This window comes from Lipophrys pholis (genome assembly GCF_963383615.2).
Source record: "Lipophrys pholis genome assembly, chromosome: 16".
Classification (NCBI taxonomy): domain Eukaryota; kingdom Metazoa; phylum Chordata; class Actinopteri; order Blenniiformes; family Blenniidae; genus Lipophrys; species Lipophrys pholis.
In genome coordinates this window covers 16358587-16381519 of record NC_137634.1, presented here as the reverse complement: position 1 = coordinate 16381519, position 22933 = coordinate 16358587, and the positions used below count along the sequence as shown (strand labels likewise).

General features: G+C 39.0%; 1 protein-coding gene across 1 annotated transcript in view; it reads left to right on the top strand.

Moving 5' to 3' along the window:
- Window positions 1-620: 620 nt before the first annotated feature.
- The window catches only part of rxfp2a (relaxin family peptide receptor 2a), a 47851-nt gene continuing 25538 nt past the window's right edge, over window positions 621-22933 (top strand). Inside the window, exons 1-4 of the mRNA XM_080483858.1 lie at window positions 621-928; window positions 8996-9139; window positions 17885-17968; window positions 18629-18734. Of these exons, the coding sequence (XP_080339984.1) occupies window positions 874-928; window positions 8996-9139; window positions 17885-17968; window positions 18629-18734 (389 nt within the window). The 5' untranslated portion in view covers window positions 621-873. The remainder of the gene's footprint in view (window positions 929-8995; window positions 9140-17884; window positions 17969-18628; window positions 18735-22933) is intronic.

Below are 22933 nucleotides of genomic sequence, written 5' to 3'. Positions count from 1 at the left end.
ACTGCTTTCATCATTTCAGTTTATCTGGATTTCATTCATATGATTATTTTAGCTGAAACATTTTATTCTATATGACTGTTTTGCCTTTTTTTTTGGTCTTTGTTTAAACCATGGCTTCCTCAAAAAGCACAACAAAGACAAGAATAAAGTAAAGTATTTACTGTTTATCTGTGGGGCTTGTAAATGTCCGTTTTTCCCAGCAGGCCTGATATCCGGTATTTGCTTCTCTGTCTCTTTTTTTTAATCAGAAGTCTCGATCAGAAAGGTTTGAAACTCAAGATATAACTAACGACCTAATTCTATATCTAATTTATTACAAATTCCTTCAATTAACAAAACCACATGTGCTTTGTGTGATCTTATAGTGAGTTAAACTCTCAATATCTTAGACATGACAGCTCTGCTTTATTTATTAGATTTTCATCTCGGTTTATTTTATGTGTTTTGTGAAGTAGTTTTAATTATGTGAGAGGGGGAGCGAGATGATGTCTCCTCTGATGGAAATAATAATAAAAAGAGTGGGTAAGTTGACCAGAGAGAGAGAGCGAGAGAGAGAGAGAGGGGGGGAGAGAGAAAGAAAGCGAGAGAGACTCAGACTCAGACTCAGACTAAGGGAGTCCAGTGTGAGTTTGCGTTGTCGTGATGTCGCTGCCTGTGCGCACCGGAGCCAAATCACCTCATTCAACCGACGCCTTTTGTTCGGTTATCTCAGACATCTAGAAGCAACATTTCGACTATGTTGTAGGGCTTTGGATGGACCAGGACTTCTGCTGATTTATCCACTGACAGGATTTCCCTGTCGTCTGTTTGCTTAGTGTTTGTTTTTTTTGGAGGGGGGGTGCGAGGCTGCAGGAAAAACTTGCGAGTCTGAGAATGGACGTACCTGTCGTCTTTTTGCTCTTCCACTTGGCTCACTCTCAGATCAAAGGTAAAGCGACGCTAAAAAGAAAATCTTTTTTTCTGAAATTATTAAAGCATTGTAGCCCTCACTTTCTATATGACCTTTATTAATCATAAACCATTTGATTGATTTCAGCTTTTTGTGCTATTTCTGTGCGTAATGGGGCATTTCTTTTATTTCCAAGTGATGTTACTGCGCTGCAGTGCTGGAAAATCAACCATGCTTCCTTACGCAGCTCATGCAACTTCTTCAAGGTGGTGTTTTTTGTGTGTGTTTTTTTGTGTGTGTTTTTTTTTTTTTTTTTTTTATGAATGAACTTCGTTGAGCCACCGCGTAAAAGCCTGAACTGCGCACTATAAACTGGACGCTAATCTAATCCACAAGTTGCTTATCCCATAACACGCCATCAATGATGAATTGTGATGAATTAAGCTGCGGTTTAAATGTGTATTTGTTAAGATTAATGCGTAAACGCATGCCAAAGGCTGACCGTGAAATTCTTGTGTTTTGCGTGAAATAGTACTGGCACAGAGATTATATTTTACTATTGCTGCATGCACTTGGCAAGACATGCAGGTGTGTGAGTATTTAGTAATGATTAATACATAATAAATGTCACATTAGTCAATATCCTTCCTCTCCATTGCTCATTACTGGAGATGTGCCAGTACCCGTGGGGGGTGGACATGGTGAATATCTAAAAGTTCATTTTTTATTCATTCACATCACAAACCTGCTCACATTTCCCCCGCCACCTTTTATTCTGTGACTCATCCTCAGTTCTTCCATTGTGCCAGAAACGTTTGGATCGAATGAGATTTGGTGTATTTCCTTTATCAATTAGCACGCCATGGTTTGGCACAGATGGCACTTGGGAGTGTTATTTTCTACATTGTTGTTCAGTATGGAGATTTTCCACAGTATTTTAATGTAATGTTTTAGTTACTCATTGGCCATAAATTTGGATTTCAAATGCAAATTATTCCTTGGCATCTGGGAAAGTTATCTTGATTTTGTTCAGTGTTGCTGGTCTGATTTCTTGCAATATTAGCAGACAACAATAGAGTCCCACTGCAGTAAGTCCTTCTACATAATCTGCACCTCACTTCTTTAGTCAGAGAAATTGATATAAAAATGGACTTATTTCATATCTTCATTTCAGAATTGGCTATGTCATGGACTGTTTTTCCCCCCTGCAGTTTAATGAGGACCAGTTGATATCAGACTTGTCTGAAACAAAGGATTGAGCTCATTTGTTCCGGGTCTCGGGTGGACATGAGCAGATAACACAGGGATGAACCTTTCCTTCGGTCAGATCCAATTTGCTGTAGTTTTGGGAGAGAAGAAAGTTAGCTCACTTACAAAACATTTCGTCTTATGAGACCACAGAGGTTTGGCATCAAAGAAGACAGTAGAAATAATTAAGATGTGCTGTTGAAGCTTCCTCCGTCACTAGAGGTATTTGGGGTCGTACACAGTTGCCTCACAGCAGGTTTGCAAGTTCTATCAGTGATCATGTGAGTTTTCTTTTCTCTTTCCCTCCTAATAAGTGGTGACTGACTTGTAGGATTGAATCACTCTCTTATTGCAACCATCCTCTGTTTTCACTATTTATTTTATTACTGTTGTATCGTGTACCAATGTGTACATCCAACAGACAGGATAACGCTTTCCTTTCCTACTGCAATTAGTCTGTTTAATTGCTTCAAATAGGTTTTTAATGTGTTTTATGTATATTGTCTCCGTTATCTATCCCAGGTGACAAAAGCTCCAGCAATGACAATAAAGCGAATTTAGAAGATGTATGGCTAGATATATGGAAGTCTTTAATGGGATTTAATTATGTTGTTGATAATTGGTTTTGGTGTCTCATTCACCCACCAGAGCTTGGAGTTAAGAACATCCTGCTATAGTTATAAAATGTAAAAAAAAATGGCAAATTACCTAAATTAGGAATGAAACTCACTTGTATAGCATTTTGTCACATGATTACCATTATCAGCTCCCTTCATATAATCACAATCCCCAGTGGAGGCAGAGATGCTGTGTAATATTCTCACTCATAAGTTTGAGTAACTCGGGTTTCAAAGTCTTGCACAAGGACACTTTAACAGGCGGCGATGGGATTGAACCCATCCATCCACCTTCTGTAATGCGTTATCCAACTCAATGTCCCAGGGTGCTGGAGCAGAGAACAACTGACCATGACAGAAGGTCAGGTCAGGTCACTGGTCCATCACAGGACAAACAGACTGCAGTTATTCACATTCATACCTACAAGCACTTATTTAGAGACGTTAGTTAACCTCAACCATGTTTTTGGGCTGTGGGAGAAAAACCGGAGAACCTCAAGGAAACCCACACACAGGGAGATCATGCAAACTTCACAGACCAAGACCCTGAACTTGACCTAAACGTGCTGGACAATCTGCTCTAATACTTGATGTGAAAGCTTTGTTCAGCCTTAAAGCAACCAACTTTCAAGACTTCAAAAAGCAAGTGTTTCTCAGTGTATAAATAGACCTGCGGCGAGCTCTCGTGTGTGACAGAGATGTCATCGACTGCATCACACGGGGCTGGCGAGAGGCCAGTCGGTACTACTTCGTGGCTGCAGCCTCACTGTGTGAAATCCTGCAGCCCCACAGAAGATTATTGGGCCAAACTAAAAAAAAAAAAGAAGCTCTTTTCAAATTGATTCGACTTATTTTCCATATTTGTCTCGGTGGAGGAAGGAGCTCTGCTGGACGCTCTTAATAATTGGCCTAAATCCAATGGACAAAGAAATCTGTCCTCATCGGCTTCCAGGGAATATAACATGAGTCACCTGATGGAAGTGGCTTCGGCTTCACTCAAACTCGTAAAGTCACAAATAAATGTTTTATGGAGTGCAGAGGAGGACCCACTTTGTCACCGTCTCTCGTTTTACACATTGTAACATTTGACCATGGATAGATTAAAAAAATAAAAAAAGTCAGTGCAGAAATAAAGTTAATCTGCTGAAATACACTCATACGTGGGGACAAAAAAAGTTTCCGTAGCCACTTTTTAAAATAGATGATGCTCTTTGCATCATGTCATATCAGTTGGGCGTCACAAATGAGCAAAAACAAACACGTCAGAAGCACCATAACAAGTTTTCAGTCATAGTGGAATAAATCAGTGCCATGTGTTGTGTTGCCGAGCTCTCATAAATATTTAATTGTATTTATTTGACTGATGTTTGCAGATCGGTAATCGAAGGGAAAGTGTTGATGTATTTAATCTGTTGCACTCTTACCGGTGGTGTAGTTGTTAGCGCTCTCGCCTTACAGGGAGTACAAGTGCGAGCCGGGCGTTTCCCGGTGGAGTTTGCATGAGCTCACTGGGCATGTCTGGGTTTCCTCTCACGGTCCAAGAAAGTGTTAACCGATGACCCGAAATTACCCCGAGATCTAAGATTGCGTTCACGTCTCAATGTGTTTGGACTGGTGACTTATCCTGGTTGTAATCTGCCTCTGCCTTTTAGTTTTATTGGATCGGATCTGGAGGTCTGAACAATATAACGCAGTGTAGAAGATGGATGGATGGAAAGTTGTACACACATCGCTTCATAGTGCTGCAAGTAGATAAAACACAGTTGTGTTCTGAATGAAAAAGCGATCTCATTATGCAAATAGTTTTTTTCCTGTGCGCAGGTCATTAGATTTCTCATTCCTGCTTTGTTACCCGATAGCTGACACTTATTGAATGCAGCGTGTGGAAAATAAAGTTGCTTTTTCGAGTTTCTTAACTTGGTGTAAGAAGCAGGAGTAACGAAGCAGAAGCCGACTATATAATCTGATGAAATTTGGAAAGTTTTCGCACAATGTTCAAGGGGCCAAACTAAGAAGTGTATGCAAAGGTTCTTTGACATTTCAAACATTGCACCAGAAAATGGAATCAAAGGTATGCAGCTGTCAGGAGTTATTCTCAGCAGCATAACTTTCATACTTTCCAAGGCAATGCTGCATTGTTATGGTCATATTTCTGTCTGCTGGGAGCTCGCAGGGAGCTTGGAAATATAGAAAATATCAGGGGACATTGTTGCGCACACTAACGCCAAGAAACTCAATCTGCTGGAAGAGGTCAGTGTGTTTCACCCACGTCGGTTCAGACCATTTTGGTGGGTTTACATTATCTAGCGAGCATTAATTAAACTGCACTTTAATTTGTTTTGGAGGAAGACGAAGGCCTGATTTGGTGCACTGCATTGTCTGAGTGTCAGTGCTGTCACTTCCACAGGAGGACTGCAATAACAAAGTATTCACTCAAGCTTTTGGTCAACTCTTTTAAAAAAAAAAAATGTTTTTGTCATGAAATGATCATTAAAGTTCACAAGCATGTATTGCTGCAACCTTGCCACCTGGATGGAGATTTAAGACTAAATCTCCCTACAGTGTGGGCACCAATAAAGACACCTTGAGCATTGTGAAGACCTCAAAAGCCTCATCTTCATTATCAGAGGAAAATGTTCTGATTGAGCACAAGGATCTATGAGTTATAGCTCCTAATCTAATAAAATTTATACTCCTCTACTTTGACTCAACATTAGATATTTTTACCTTAATAAAATAATTCAAAGTGACTTCAATTACCTGTGAAACCTCTCATTCGTTCCATTTTGGAGATTAGCTCTCAGGATCTGGTAATACTATACTTTGCAGCCTGTTTGTTGGTCACAGTTAAACTCCACAACTGGTGTCGATGAAGCTTTTTATGTGGACTGCAGCTCCCGTAAAATAAAACCCCTTAATCCCTTTTTACAACGGAGAGTCACAGTCACGTTGCTTTCATCAAGGTTTTGTTTGCGGAGATCAGTGGTAATAACTGATTCATTCCAACACATGTTGACTGAGGATAATGGTGATAATTGTTTTTTCTCACAGCAAGAAAACCTGGGTTCATTCCCGGGCTTGTGCTTTTTTTTTTTTTTTGCAGCTTTTCCTTGTGTGGCTTTTCACATGAGGTAAATTGGCGACTCTTCAGTTGCCTCCAGGTGTAAATGGAAGACGGCTGATTGTGTGTCACTCTGTGTTAGGCCTGTAATTGACTGGCAATTTATCCAGGGGGCACCCCACCTTTACCTTATGTCAGCTGGGGAAGGCTTTCTTGTGTTGGATGAAGCTGGTAAGACTGTTTTATGTCAAACTTTGAGGCCGAGTACTCTGTGCAGTGTGAAAATTCAATATCAAACGCTCAAACTGAATGTCAGTTTTATCAAACTTGTCACGGTTTATAATTGCATATCCACATTCTAGTGTTCACCAGTAAAGAGGGGAGAAGGTGACATTGTTTGATTGCATTACATAGCAGCTTGACAGATTAGTTTTGAACTGCTCCTACAGCGGAGGGAAAAGTGACAGTTTGTTTGTTTTAGTATTTTACATCGGATAAGGGAAACTTTTCAAAGGGCCGCCTCAGTACACTCGGCAAAGCCATAGTGACTGCCCCATGGACTGTTTTTAATGCTGGATGCTGTTGTATAGTGGGACAAATATCAACAGATCGCTTTTTGAATGTGTGATCTCGCCCGAGCTTCATCAGTCCCGACAGCTGGTAGTCACTCCATGTGAATGTGGAAAGCATTAAATAAAAACAATGTACTTGGGCGTTGCTGAAGCAAAAGCGACGTAGTCGGTGAAAACGTGTGGCCTTCAAAAATGTTTCATTCACAAACTTCCTCTGACCACATAAAGTAACTTTTTTTTTTTCTTTCAAATGGTCACTGGAGGACCGTTTGAAGTGGAGACACGGATACAAAGGTTTGGTCGAGCAATACTGACTTTGAAGTTGCTGAAGTGTGTGATTTGCTGGAAGGGATGAAGGAATATATCGACCTCTGGCATGAGTGTCAACAAATCCACAGCTTTATATATATATATATATATATATATATATATTTCCTTTCATTATGAAAATGTGTTACAATAAAATGACATGTTTTGCTTTTCCTTCCTTTTTTAAAAAAACAAACAAATCATGATTTATTCTCAAAATACCTCCAATACAACCATGTTTCAACCTTGCACACATATACCTTGTCAATACTTATTAAAATAATCAGCGTATCAGCGAATCACATAGCAGCGTCTCGTGTATCTTGGCATGTCCACATGGTCGAGATGAGCTGCTGGAATTCAAACCGAGCCTGAGAAAAGGAAGGTGATTTAAGTCACTTTAAACATGACATAGTTGACAAGAGTATTTCACAAACTGCGGCAACAATACGCAGGCTCACTAAACATTGAACAATAGAAGATTGGGAAAGCATTTGTCAGGCTGATGAATCTTCATTTCTTGGCGTCAGAATTTGGCATCAACAACGAGAACTCATGGATCAATCCTACACATAGAAAAGCCAGACCGGTATTTCAACTCATGGCCTTCTCACTTCTTGTCTTCATGTGTCAAAGTTGGGAATGAGTGTGCAATGTTCAATATTGACATTCTTTTCTATGAAGATGCAAACCCCTCAAAATATATACATTCACTTCTAAATAAATAGATGAAAAAAGACCCTCTACTGTAATCTTGTAAACGTCCTGCCAAGAGCCGAGATGCAGAGAGGAAGATTTATTCTGTAGTTTATGGAAATGATGAAAAACGTAAACCCACTGATGTAAAACAAGACGGAACACAGCAGCAAGAAAACAAAACACTAAATCATTGTTCTGTTAATTCATTCTACACGTTGCTGTTGAAATCTTTTCATGAGTAATGTTCCTGGATTGCAGAGAGCTTTATATAGAGATCTGGCTCGGGCAAATGTTGTACAGTCATCATTAATGTGTAGAATTACCCCTCCTGCTTTTCTACACAATGCATTTCAGCACTCGCAATGACAGTAATAAATGAAAGCTCTAATAACAGTAAACATGAATTACCAGCTCTACAGCCAGCTTTTAGATGCCATGACATTAATTGTTCCAATAAAAAGTAGCACCTCATGAAAAGATATGTTGACAACTCCCTTTTTATTTTTAAGATAGGTTTTAGGATGATGATAATGCCGATTTATGAACGCGTTAGTAACGTTTCCTGGGGTAAAACAGTAAGCAGGTCTTCTGAGCTCAGGCAACAGTAGAAGAACAGCCCGGAAAACGAAGCTTTAGGGCGACATTATCTGATACCTCTGACCCTAATTTGGAAAAAGCTTTAAAGAAAACAGATGGATGCAATATTTTATTGTGATTAAATAAACATTATGACATAGAATAATATTGAGGTAAAATTATAAAGTTTATTAATTATTTTCAGGACAGGGTCGCTTTAGTCATAATTTAGGGAATGGCGGACTCATTATAAAGAGATTCAACAATAACCATTGATCTTCTGAGCTGGTTTTATCCAGCCAAGGATCACTTGAGCCAGAGATGTAATATTTGTTTTCATTGTTTGATTGTTTTTTTTTGTTGTTGTTGTTAGTTGTAGTACAAAAATATATCAATCACAGGTGATTCATCAAGCAAACACAAAATAATGCGTGAAATTCTGTTCCTAGTCTCAATCCAAAAGGTTAATTTCATTACGCCTCATGTGTGGAAGCAATCATAATGTCAGGTCTAAATCACCAGGAGGAACATGCAGCTAATTGCCACATCGCCAGAAAAACAAAACAAAACAAATCAGATGAGCTCCACAGTCTAGTGAGGTCTGTGCTTTCTTTTTCCTCTCAAAACTGCAGCTGAGTTCTATAGATTCATGCTATGGGGTACCACAGGGACTGTGTTAGGCTCTCTGTTATTGCGAAAAGTGGTGGTGTTGAGACGGTGCACAGCCAATTACCTCCACTTCTGAAGCCATTTCTTCACTTTACATATTATAATTTTTTTTACAATGAGTACCGTTCCTGTGCATGTGTGATACAGGGTTTTTGTTTTAACCATTTTGATTGTGTGAAGCACTTTGTGTCGTTTTCTCTTTGCATGAAAAACGACAATTTAATGATCAAACAAAAATCATCCTTGCTGGGAGAATTTCTTGGAAGTTTGTGTTTTTGAAACTGGCAGCTTGTTGATCAATTGAAAAACAATACCTCTCTGTCTCTCTCTCTCTCTCTCTCTCTCTCTCCCTCAGCTCTGGTGGCCGGCAGAATGGAAATAGGGACGGTTTGCCCTTTGGGTCAGTTTCCATGTGGAAACATGAGCGAGTGCCTTCCTCAGGCTTTGCAGTGCAACGGACACAGAGATTGTCCTAACGGAGCCGACGAGCTGCGCTGTGGTAAGTGTCTACAGACGGCGCCTTGAAGAAAAACACTTTCTATGTATGTTGTTGTACATTCCACCAGAGAAAAATGAGTTTAATTCAAGCCTTCTCTTAATAGGACAGTAGGTGTTTGTTATAAATCATGACCTGACAAGAAACCGTTTAAAAGGTCAAATATAAAATTGTGACAGCGATCAAAACCTGATCTTTATCCACTCCTGGGTACATAACGACACAAGATTACACATTAGCGACCTCTACTTTTTCAACAAAAGCCGACACCATCAAGATCCATTTAAACATCAAAAACTTCCTCCACGAGATGAAGTCACATGCAAATATGCACATTTCAAAAGACTTGTGGGATATCACAGTGACGTACTGATGTGCTGGGACGATGGTTTAGTTGTTCTTTCCTCACAGCAGGAATCGCTGTGGTTTGACTGTGTGGCAGTTACATGTTCTTCCTGTGCGTGCATAGTTCTCCTTCAGTTAAATTTCTTCCCACGTTCGAAAACATCGTTTGAGGTCCTTGATGACACGTTGGTGTGAGTGTGAGTTTGTTGACTGTTTCCCAGAGACAGAGAGAGAGACAGAGAGAGAGAGAGAGAGCCCAGATTAAATAACATCAAATATTTTCAAGAGGAAACTGCAAACTTGTGGGTTTTCTCTAAACATGGAGAAGCACTCGACAGGGCGCTAAACGTCAGGTCTGCCACGTGTTTTGCTCGGGAATACTTTGCAAGCAAAACTGAACGAGCTCTTTGCCACGTTTAAATCCCAGACAAAAGTCCAAGTGAAAGCATAAATCTAAAAGAGTTTTTCCACATGACGCATTTGCAAATATCGGCAGTAATGAAATGTGTCCGTCACAGAAGAAACGCGTCTCTGCAAGGAACCGATAAGGAAAAAAAGAAACAAAGGTTGTTTCTTATAATGAATACATAGTTTAAACTTGTGCACCCAGCGTGTATTTTGATGTTTTCCGTTAACCTCCTGAGTTGAGGTTGATTCCTTTTCTTTATATTATGCAATTAAAAAAAAAGAAAAAAAGAAAAGAAATGTCCTAAATGTATTTATTCACCAAAAGGCACAGAGGCGTGAAGCCAAAACAATCAATCTTGAGCTCAATTGAAATGTGTCTTCCGTCCTCGTTTTGACATAAAGTCAATTTCCTTGCCGCCACATTATAGGTGAAAACCTTTTGCCAACAAACCAACCAAAAGAGAAAGGGTCTGTAAACTAAGCACAACAGTTTCTGCAAACTGTTTATTCACAATGAAACCTCGCAGAATGTCTTTTGAATGAATCAGCCACAGGCCATTCATTAAAATTCTCCTTTTGAGTAAAATGCTCATTTTATAGTCATTAATTCAAACAGTCTCCTAAGTTATGCACTGCATTGAGCAACATTTCTCATCAGCGGGGTTAAAGAGTTTATCTTTCTACCTAATGCAGTCCCACTCCCTAAAAAGAAGTTCTTTGAAACGCTATTTTCTGCATCATAAAGACGTCAGACATCAGGCTGAACACACATTTGCCTGTGTGACTGATTGTACCTTTATTCCAGTAATCACAAACCCTTTTTGTGCTGCATTCACCTCCCCTTCTCCCATCAGTCCGTTCTCGCAGCCGTGCTGTGCCCTGCTGCTAATGTAGCAACAGGAAGCCAAACTAAATTCTGGCTTTGGGCCACTTGGTAATATTCACAGCCTCATCTTCCCACCTGAATCTTGTAGTTATTAAACGTTGACTTTCATGGCTTATTCCATAGCTTTTGATTTGTCCATGTTTTTCAGTCAGTTCCCAAAACGGCATATTTCCATACAAATTGCTATTTTTAGCGCTACCCTGCATTCAAAATGATTTCTTCCGAAAAAATGTATAGTTTGAATACTAGTATGTTTATTCAGTCATTTATACTCTCTAGATACTGTTGGTCCAAAATGTTTTCTATTCTCCACTTTAATCCAGATGGGGACACACAGGTTCTCAAAACGGCTAAATTGGAAATGAAAACCACTAATTAGAAGAATCCGACTGATGTATTTGGTGCACCTCCTTTGTCGAGGCGTTAATTAACTGTCAGATCGTGGAAGATGTGATTGAAAAATTAACCCGAAACGTTGACAGGAGCACAGAGGGGACCATGGTGGTGCTCAGCCAGAATTGTGCACTTTAAAAACAATTTAGAAATGCTCGTTCATCACCTTTTTTACTCGGGTGAGAAAAAGATTAAAGTGGAGGTTGAACGTATCGGAGCACATTTAATGGGTCAACATAGCTTCATATTAGCCATATTCAACCTTTTATTAATTGCAGTTCCATCATCGAAACTTTTCTGTAGCGCATGCTTCAGAAGGTTCATGCAGGATAAAAAGCATTTCTGAAGACAGAATAAAAAAATAAAAAATAAAAAAAAAGATTTCTTCAAGTAATCAACAAATGGCTCCATTTAATCTCATCAACACCGGCGACTCTTCAAAGCTCTTTCTGATCATTTTTCTATATTTTTGTAGCTTCCCGTGTAGTGCCACGAACGCTGTGAAAAGTGGCCGGGGTTGGCATTCAAGTAGAAGATGTGGGTGTACTTTCAAAGACGTGGCTGACGGCTACACGGGGGCCCCGACTTCATACCACTGTTGAAAAATCTGTCCTTTATAAAGCAGCATAATTGCAGATTTATTCCGATACGATGAAACAAAAGCCTCTTTCAGAAGGTCGGTGATGGAGGATTTCATTTCACTCGTTTAAGTAACACTTAGCCGTTCAATACCAAGTGCGGTGCCATGTTTATACGAGTCGAGCGAATGTGTGTTGATGTACTATTGCAGTCGGAGACATCGAGAGAGAATCGGTACCATAAAAGCTGCTCGCAATACTCGAATCCATAGAACTCAGTGTATTTCTCTCCTGCGACTTTCTGTCTCAGATTCGATGTTGGAGAGAATATTTTTCCTCTCATGAATACGATATTGCCTGTGAATTATTTGCAGTCTGTTGAAATCCATAGTTCGCACTATACTCCAGTACCGTGGCGCTCTCAGTCTGCAGCCCCTTAATAGCTGCTGAGTAAATGCCAGAAATAAATTAATGTGTCAGAACTTTTTACAACATAACACAAACAACTGAGGTAATTGTTCTTGGCCCCGAGAAAGAAAGGTTAAAAAGTCCGTGCTCATCTTGACTTGATGTCACTCAGGACAACAAATCAAGCCAGAAATCTGGGTGTAATCATGGACCTGAGATTCAACAGCCACATTAAGACAAGAACAGAACCTGCTCACGGCCATTCCAAAACTTTTACAAGAATTTTTAATCAAAGACGATTCAGAGGAACTTGTTCATGCATTTAATTCCAGCAGGCTGGATTATTGTAACAGTGTGTTTACAGGTTTTCTTAAAAAAAAAAGTGTTAAACAGCTGCAGCTCATCCAGAGTCCTCACCAAAACAAAGATGGCGGCGTGCGTTACACCTGAGCTTCAAGTCTGCACTGGCTGCCTGTGTGTCAAAGGTCAACTTTAAAATCTGACCTCAGGTCCATAAAGCTTTGAATCCTAACGGGACCAAATACATCTCGGATCTACTTGTAGAATGTGAAACATCCAGACCCCCGAGGTTCTCGGGAAGAGATTTACTACGCGAGTCAGAAGAAACGAGGTGAAGCAGCTTTTAGTCCCTGCGCTCCTCACCTTGGAACAAACTTCCCGCTGACACACTCACTTCTTCTAAATCATGCCTTAAAACATTATTATTCGCTGAGGCTATTCCATTAAATTATAGATTTAACTTATTTTATTACATCCTCCGAGGACATAATAAAATCATTGCCATATATTTGTCTGTCTGTATGTGTTGGCACGATTACGTCAAAACTTCGGCATGGATTTTGTCAAAATTTTCACCACAGAGAAATATTAGGCCCTGGAGGATTCCATCACGTTTTGGAGGTCATCCAGAAACTTTATTTCTGCTGAGTCCAGGTCAACCTTTGGCAGACGTCAGAAATCCCCGATTGCTCTTGTTACTTTTAATATTAAAGTGTTTAACTTCATTTATTCTCCTTTTTCTTCATGTCTTATTTGCGTTGTTTCATTGCCTTTCTTTCCTTTCCCTCTAAAGCATTTGGATTATCTTTTGTCTAAATAATGCAACAGAAACAGATTAGAATACAATTGAAATATTTATTAAACCCAGAGGGAAGTTCTTTAATTCTTCAGTTCTTAAGTAAACGTGTTTTGCCATGCCTAAAGGAAAAACGCATACGAGACAGAAGGTTAAAGGAGACAAAGAAACTTACAGAATTGTGACGCTCCTCTGTGGAGGCCAGTGTTTTTAGACGTTCTTGTTTAATTTGTCGCTTCCACTGTTCTTTGAAAGTGAGCCGTCAATTCATGGCACAAGAGGTTATCTGCTCTATTGAATGAATTTCTTTCTCTCTGATTGTTTTTTAAAAAATTCTGAATATTTTGCACAAATACCAAACTTTCACTTCATTTTGCAAACATCTTGTCCACACTTAGACGTATCTTTTAAGTTCGAATTTCTGGGCATGACCGAAAGATATGGCAGTGATTATAATATATGGTGGTGATTAGAGCTTTATGTCTCCACCCTGGCTCCAGAACGGCCCCTGTGGTTGGAAAAGTGTGTTTTCAATGTGTGTTGTAATGATCCAAACTTTCCACCCATATCCTCCCCCACGTCTTTGAACGCGGTGCACGCCGAAAGAAACGCCAATCCTCCTTTCTCCCATTTCTGCTTTAATGCATTCCGTGTCATTTCCATGTTATTTATGAAGAACTGATGTGTGTATGTGTGTATATATATATATATATATGTATAAAATCCGTTTAATAGGCTTCAAAATATCAACAGTAACGCCGCATCATCCTCTGCAGACTGTTGGTTTCATTGTATTTCGAAGAATTCTTTGTTTTCAGATTCCTTTCTAATTCTCTACACATTTTGAGAGCCTTGTGACTCAGTGTACATGCTGCTGCAATGCCACCATTGTCTGAATCGACCATCGTTGATCCCTGGTTTGAATTTATGACCTGGAGCATTCCAAAATAACTTAATGTCGCCATCATTTTTGTATTCTTTTACCATTTTGCTCCAAATAGTCTGTGTTTGTTTAACAAAGTCATTTTTTGCTTTATTGATCCATGTTCCCTAATGTCTTGGCCTCTATGCCTTTCCATCTGGCCTGATCTCGAGGGGAACAAGTACAGACCACATTATGCAAGGACAACTTCCCCTTCCCCTGGCTTTGGTAATTTAAGTGTCTAACATCTAACCCTCGTTTTCCTTCCAGCCCAGATACATCTAGATATTATGTTGTCCTAGTGTCTGAATAGTTTTTCAGGGATTATTTGTGGAATAAATTAAAAGCAGTCTCTGTAACACATTCATTCTAGTGCTTCAGCTCGTGTCTCAGAAGTGCAGACTGCTACCTCCTGATAGGTCTTTATATTATTATTGACCTGATTATGATTAATTTCACATGTTTTATTTAGATTATCAGCCAATAGGACCCCTACATATTTGACTACTTTGACATCCCATTTGATTTTGCACTGCTCCTTACTTTCTTGGCTTGGAGAGTAATTCAAACTAGGAATTGTTGCTTTTTCTATGTTTAATTTATAATCTGAGTACTTACCAACGTCCTCATATATTGACATCAGTTTTAGGATGGTTTTGCCCGGGTCATTGAGTCACAAAACCAATGTGAGTGAACAGTCTTACGATTTGTTCCTCATATAATAATCGTTCTTTTCAAGTTGTTACTCAGTCTGGTCATTTGCCAGCAATTAGATGAGATTAACATTGTGGACAAGGTTGTCATTGTAAGATAAATCAGTCGGATATCCATTCATTTTTTTTAATCCTCATTGGAGGGATTCTTCCTCGTTGCTCCAGGACCACATACAGAAATCTCCAACTGACACAATCAAAAGTTCCGGTTTAGAAATCTGGGATGTGTCGTATTCATCGAACATCTTCCTAACGCCGTTTTAAAACCTGACTTGTCTTCGTCTATCAAGTCTAACTTAACATTTTAGACACTTTTAGAGATTTCTGAGGTAAAAGTTTTTATAATCCTACGATATGAATATATCTGTAGAACCGATATTGTGAGTCCAAAGCCCTTTTATGTTTCCCTTCCTGTGTAAAGTAACTGAAATAATGGCTTTTTTTTTTTTTTTTTATGAGGGCTCGGTTTGTCCTTTGCCAGAATCTGTTTGAAGAGTTTTTTCCCTCTATGAATATTTTACACTACTCACTAGAGACTTCGTCAATATCTGGCATTTGATTTGATTATAATCGACTGATTGTCATGTTGGAAATACTTTTTCTATTTTGTTCTTCCAAATAGTTTGCAAATCCAAGAATTCTTTAATTTCTGACTCTTCTTTTGCTGGACAACCTCTAAATACCTTTTCTAATCCGTCAGGTGCAAATAATACCTTTCTTGTGGATTCTGTAATGTTTGCTGGACTTTAAATTGTTTCACCATATATTGAGTTGGAGCATGAGTCAATGAAGTTTAATGAATTTTTGTTTTTTCTTAACCTTTTGATTAAGGATATATCACCAATCTCGGACTGATCATTTGTCGTAAAATAATTTTTTTCTCTGTTGTTGTAATCATTTTTCCCCTGCAGTCTTTTTTTGGTCGGCTGCCCTTTGCTATTAAACTCAAATCTTAAACGTACAAACTTAAATGTGTCGCAGAGTAAAGTAGAATCCACTGGACCATCTGTTTTCCTCAATTCAACATTTAATATCTTTATTAACGTTCTCCTGTATTTTATGGTTATTAAGCAAACCCATTTAATTTTCCTGTGTATTTATTTTTGATATGACGCATCACCTGTCATACCTTATATTCTGCCTCGTATCGGTCTATTGTGTTTATAAAAAGAATGATCTATTCTGTGGGGCAGAGCAGTGTGTCGTCCCTGTCTAACAGATGGAGATCCCTTCAAGCATCAAACATCCCAATTCGATAAGAGTTGCTGAGGTTCTGACAGATGGGTCTCATTTCCCTTGTTGTTACCCGTTTCCAGTTTAGTATTCATAATCACACCAAATGGCCCCTGTGCATGTTAAAATCCCTTCATTTTCAAAGTCTAGGATTTCAAACCGTCGTTTTAGAAATGCCACGTAGACATTACCATAACACTGTTATCTATTTTACCTCTTCTAATTACATATCGTTCCTCTTTGTCACTCACTACTTCAATAAGTTAAACATTGATCGAGTTATGGCGGCGCCTCTTTCTGAGCCTTCTTTACTGTTAAGTAAAGGAGCCATTAAAACGACATTTTAGGTTTTAGTTTATCCTGTGCTGAAATAAATGAGCTCCTTGTCAGTGTATCCCTTGAATGTTTTCTTTCCTCATTCACGCCATTAACTTTCCTCTTTTTAATTAGATTGTTTGAGCTGTTCACCTTTCGGGACACTCGTGTCACATTATCACTTACTAAGAAGAGACAAAGGAAAACATCCATTGCCGCACCAACGCTGCCAAAACGGTGTCATGGAACAGAGGAAAATGAAATGCAAAACAAATTCCAAAAAGTGGAGGATTGTTGAGTTCTCAGACAAGCTCATCCCATTTGGTGGATCTTGTAAAAACTGAGAAATGACAGGGGGACTGTGAGTAATTATTCAGGTAACTAAAAACACACGGCGTACAAGAACCTCCCAGATGGTTTCCCTCTTCTTTTTTTTACTTTTCTCAAAAAATCTTGTGAATTCTTGAAACTTTTCCTTGGCTCGAGCTGCTGGTGTGTCGTTCCCCCAGGATCCCTCCTGGGCTTTCTCCAGTTCCTCCTGATTCAGGTTCCTGATGAATGGCGTCTGGATCCGGACTCTGTTCTCCTTCAAGTTATTTTTCTCTTTTGAACATTTTCTGATGCGGCGACATGATCGAATTACATTATTTTATTTCACCGTTGTACCCTTGATTATTTCCTCTCGATCTGCATTTCGAATCAGTAAACTTTTCCCAAAGTGCTGTTTGTTTGTTTTTTTCCGGTCATATGAGGAAAGAGCGCCGCTTCAGCTTTTCAGTGCCGCTCTGAAGTTGCCGAGGCGACTTTAGCGAGCCGTTGCTTTGTCGTCTCTAAAATGTCTTTTCTCCTCAGTGTTTCTGCAAATGCACAAAGAGCCGCTTTCGTTGCTGTTTTTAAATCCCATATCTTCTGGCTGATAATTTCCAGGCCAGATCCCTTTTTTTTTACCATCTGCTTCCATTTCACTGTCAGCGAGCAATTATTCCAATTTGTTAGTTTGAGTGACTGGAGTTCTCCTGCCCCCCTTGCCACATTTCATTCAAAATTATTTAAATTTAAACATATTAAATTAAAAAGTTTTTGGGGAGTTTTATCCTTTACTGTCAGGAGGTCCGCCGCCAGAATCCTTCAAATGGAAGTTTTTACAGTGTCAAAGAAAGCGGGAGTACTCCTGGAGGAAACCCAGAGTTATTCTTACTGTGAGGCGAGAGCCTAATTTAATTTAATGATTGTATTAAACCTGAACGCAACATTCAAAAGTAATTAAAGTTGCCCTCGACCGGTGTCCAAAACCTTAACTAAATCAAGATGCAGCTTCTGGAGTTGTCGTTATTTATCACATCTGCCACATTGCTTGATGGAGGAACAGCACCTCCTGTGTGGGTGTTTCTGCTGGATTGTTTCCGTCTTCTGCGTATAAATGATCATTTTCACCCCGTTTGGTTTTGCAGGGGACAACATCGGGTGGGCAGACCTGTTTGGTCAAACGCTTCAAAACGTCAACCCGTTGGACCAATACTTCCTGAATGAGTGTTGTAAGTGTATGCTTTTATAATTTTATCGTTCGTAGTTTTATATACCTTCTTGCTCCAAAGACACCTGGAAGATGACCATCAACTGAGGAACAGTCATTAGCATATTTGCCCGAATATTTAAACAAGTGATAAGAAAAGTGTTTTTAAAAAAAAAGAGAAAATTATCCAAACATTTCTAGTCTTTTTTAAAAGAAAATTTATCAATTTGCATTTGTTTCTACTCAACTTATCAGCTGGAACACAAAGATTGAATACATTTGAGTTCAGGCTTTATCATATTGTATATTTTTACATACAGTATTTGTCTTGCACAACACTGTGGCACTGAGATGAACCAGTCTGAGTGCTGATTTGTCAAGTCCTGAACTCGAGTTGATTAAATGTCTGCATTTTACTGAGCAACAATTACGTTTATCTTACAAATTTATTGTCATGTTCAAGCTCTTTTAATCTAGAAATCACAATGATTTGCAATAAACCATAAAACTATCAAAAATAAAAACAACTTTGTGTTCTGTCTCATTTGCACTCTGTGATGAGCTTGTAAAGCAAAGCTCATAAAGAAAAATCCATAACTGCTGTGTGTGTGTGTGTGTGTGTGCATGTGTGTGTGTGTGTGTGTGTGTGTGTGTGCATGTGTGTGTGTGTGTGTGTGTGTAGTCTTGCAGGAGTATCCAGAGAGTTGTGACTGCATACAGACTGATGTGGAGTGTGTCGACGTCAACCTGCAGGATGTTCCTCTGCTGTCTCCAAACGTTACCTTCCTGTAAGTGTCCTCACACATCCGTACACGGACATGAATCATGCCAAGTCAAAAGAAGTGACGCGCACTCCCCTCATCTCAGTCGTGGAACGTTTGTAATTGGCTCAGGTGTCGCGGCAAATGGTACATTAAACCTTAGTGTAATGTTCTCCGTTCAGTCATTAGCAGCAATCGATGGGTTAAAAAGAACAAACTACTCTTTCGCACGGGCTGAGCTGCTGCCGACAAAGTCTTTTAACTCACTTATGTCACTGAATGCATAAAGTCAATTAATCTTTCTGCTTTAATCAGACAACTCGTATTCGTTTATCAGCCTAATAATCTTCTCTCCAATCGGTTGCACTGGACCATCCAAGAGTAGGGGCAGGGTACAAGCATAAACATGTTGCCAGGTCCCTCACAGGGCAAACACACAAGGACAGATAACTACACCCATCACATTCACACCGAATACAGTCAAATGCTCGATGTGTTTCAGAGTGGAAAAGTGGAAACCCACAAACACTCGGAGACAAAATACTAATTCTCCACAGATAGGCCCGAAGAATTCACGCTACATTATTGTGGCGAAGCTGAAATAATAAAACGGGGAAGTCGATTGGCGGTGACAGATCAGGATAAGCTTCGGAGGGAAGGAGACCTTTAAACTATCAAGAGATGGAAAACTTCAAGCTGGAGAGACGCCAACCTTTAAACTTAATCCTCTGAAGTTATGTCATCAAAAAAGGTCACTGGATTATACATTGCCTTGAATATGCTGTTAATAAAGGACAAACAGTTTAGCTATTCGGGGCGATATTTATCACGACAGCAGCAAAGGGGGCAAAGCAAGTGCTCATTTCATGAGTTTAAAAAACTTTCTGTGTGTATGTATATATATTTTTTTCTCTCAATGCAAAGACGTGTATAAAAGGTTCAATTAATTGGCCAACTTTTATTGTCGTTAGTTGGAAATGTGTACGTCGACGCTTGGATGATGATCATTCCTAGTCAAGCTGAAGAAATATGTATAATACAGATAAATATTTGATTGGAAGATGATATGCAGTCGTGCGGGAAGGACTCCCCTTCATTCTGGGAACTTAAAGTAATATTCTGTAGCTCCATTTTCCAGGTGTTTAGAGGCACTAACATGACATCAGCGTTAAGATTGGAAAGACTACTGCTGTTATTAGATGGTTGTCGTTACTCTCCTGGAAGATGTGGTTGTTGAAAAAAAAAAACGAACAGCTTCTGTCTCAGCTGAAATTGAATCCTGTTAGGATATTGAAAAGATTAATAAAGACCGCAGAGGTGTCAAAAAAATATCTGCCCTCTCTTAAATTTTCTACTTTCGCATGACTCAACACTTTTTCCACTACCGACTCATTACTTCTTTTTGCTACTTGACACGAGTAACTCATAATTGAACATTTCTTAAGTTTATCTCTGTGTGCGTGCGCGAGTGGGTGTGTTTTGATGTAGTGCAATTCATGATGAAAATATAAACCTTGCTGGATCTCAGCCAGCCAGCCTGCTTCCGGTGTGAAGGAACAGCCCCTCTGGGGTCTTTAAATGATGATTTTGCGGAAAAGTCGGAAATCATATGTCATGTTTATTCATTGTCTCCATGGAGACCTTCATCCTGGAAAATCCACTTCAATAATTCAAATGTCCACATGAGAATAATCAATGGCGGGTGATCAATACCATCAAAGTGATTAAAAAACAACAAAAAAAAACCCCAATACTGTTTAAAAGTTTTAAAACAACCTTTTCCCCCAGTTATTTATGCCAATTGCTGCAAGCGGTGAATTGTGAAAAGTAGTGTACATTTCAGACTTTTACAAAAAGGCCTTTTCCAGGGATACAACAAATGGGTTGAAAACTTAAAGCTGTTCTGCACCAGTGGAGGTTGATCAAGACTTAAACCCCATCGAGTTGGTTTGGGATGAACTGGACACAAGAGTGAAAGCAAAGAAACCAACTAGTGCCACAAATTTCAGAAGAACTTTCTGAAAAATTATTGATTTCCCATTGTACAAAGAAAGCCATGACTGTGTTCAGCTATGTATCTGCCAAAGGTGGCGACTTTAATGAGTCCCAAGTTGAAAATGCATTATGGTTTATAAATCGATTCCATGTTTTCATTTTCAAATCAAATCGATTATTTGTTCTATGCGTTCATTTCAGAATGCAATGAGATGTTCAACTGGATAAACTTCAATAAACAACTGGAAAAATCAAGGTGTTTTAAAACTTTTGACCGGTATTATTGTTGCTGTGCTGGAAAACTAAAGCAGAGTTGAAGCCGAGGACAGCTACAATGATTGTGTCTTCTGGGTATATCTTTAAAGATGGAGCTATTTTCAAAATAAATATTCTCATCGTGGGGAACTGCTTCCAAATTTCTCTGGCAACCAAAATAGATGCAGCTATATGCATAGACTTCTGTTTCTGTATGTCTCTTATTGTATTGATGCTGAACGCTGAGAAAAAGTGTATTTACATAGTCATCATGTGACATTTAAAACTTTTTAAATATGACAAAACTGTTTATGGGACCACACACTGGAGATTTTCTTCCAATGAGCCACTATTCCACTAAGAGTCCTGGCTGTTCTCTCTGTGTGCTTGGATTTCCTCCTGCTACTCTGGTTTCCTCCCACAGTCTAAAAACATAAGTTGAGGTTTATTAGTCACTCGAAATTACCCGGAGGTGTGAATGTGAGGCTGTCTGTCTGTATTTGCCCCTTTAATGGACATGCAGGGTGTAACTGCCTCTGCCCACACAACCCAACTGCCATTACTCCATATGGTCTTATTTATTGTGTCCATAATAAAAAGGATTTTTTTTTTTTTTTTCTGACTGATCAGATTGCTTGCGTTTCCCGATGAGCTTCATAGATGTCAGCTTTTTGAAAAGAACTATAAAGTTTGTAACATTTTTTAACTTTTAGACTGACAAATTTCCCCAAACTTGCTAAAAATATGTTATTAGTGATTCAGTTTTGATCCCCATTTAACTTCTCTACTTTATCACTCCTCAAATCTTTGACCCAAACTGTGCTATTATTTTGATATGCAATTTAAATTGTCAACAACAAGGAGGAATTTGGCCTTCTTCTTGTGTTCATAATACCGAGTATTAATAATATACTCTGTGCAATATTTGTGTGCGTGTGTGCATGTGCTATCGTTGCATCCGCTGACGTTTTTAAAATCTGATATTTATGGTCCACATAAATGCAGCGTGCGAGATGATTGAAAGTTTCAGTAATTCCATGTCATTAGATTTGTTTTCCTCAATTGCAACAGCTGCCTCACGGTTGCCAATGTACCACGACCTGTATAAACATCTACATTTAAGACAGTTTTCTCTTGTACTGGAGTGGCTGATACTTTTGCTTTAGAGGAAATGTCTTGTTTACTGATGAGTATCCAGTGTGGTTTCTCCTGTATTTTTTTTTTTTACAGTTTGATATCTTGTTAGAAAACGGCATGCATGCAAAATGTTATTGATGATTCGCCATGACTGCACCACACAGTGGAGCGTCTCTTTACTGTTGTTTCACTCATTATTTTCTTGTTTTTTCATGCACTTGACCTCCATTCTACTCTATTGGTTGAAACTTTTTAATTGAGTAAATCTGTCTTTTTTCATGAGGGTGCTTTAATTTTTTATTTATTTTCTGTATCTATAAATATTTTATTTGTCCTCACAGCCACGAAGAGGCACAAAATACTTTCTTAATGAAACACAGCAGGTTCAACGTTTCATTCAGAATATCCAGATCATCAGAGGACTGTTATAGTAATGCGTTATTTATTTAGAAATTGAACAACTTAATAATATCTGGCACTACTGACACTAGTAGTTTTCATGTACATCTTTCCCACCTTGACACCTTTTTTCTTTAATCTACCTTGAATGATGATCTATTTTCTAAAAAAAATGTGTTGTAGGGTTAAGATTAATATTTTAAATGTGTAAAGACTTCCTTCCTGTCACGGATCGTGGTGAACCCAAATGCAGACTTTGGCTACGTTCACGCCGCACGTCTTGATGCTCAATGTCGTTTTGTTTTTTTTGCTGGTATCCAATTTTTTGGGGTGATCATTTCATGAATACGCTATTTACGCATGGTGGCACGCCGGTCAGCACCAGGGTTACCAGATGTGACTCACTGTTTCCAGCCCAAACAATGTAAAACCCACACACC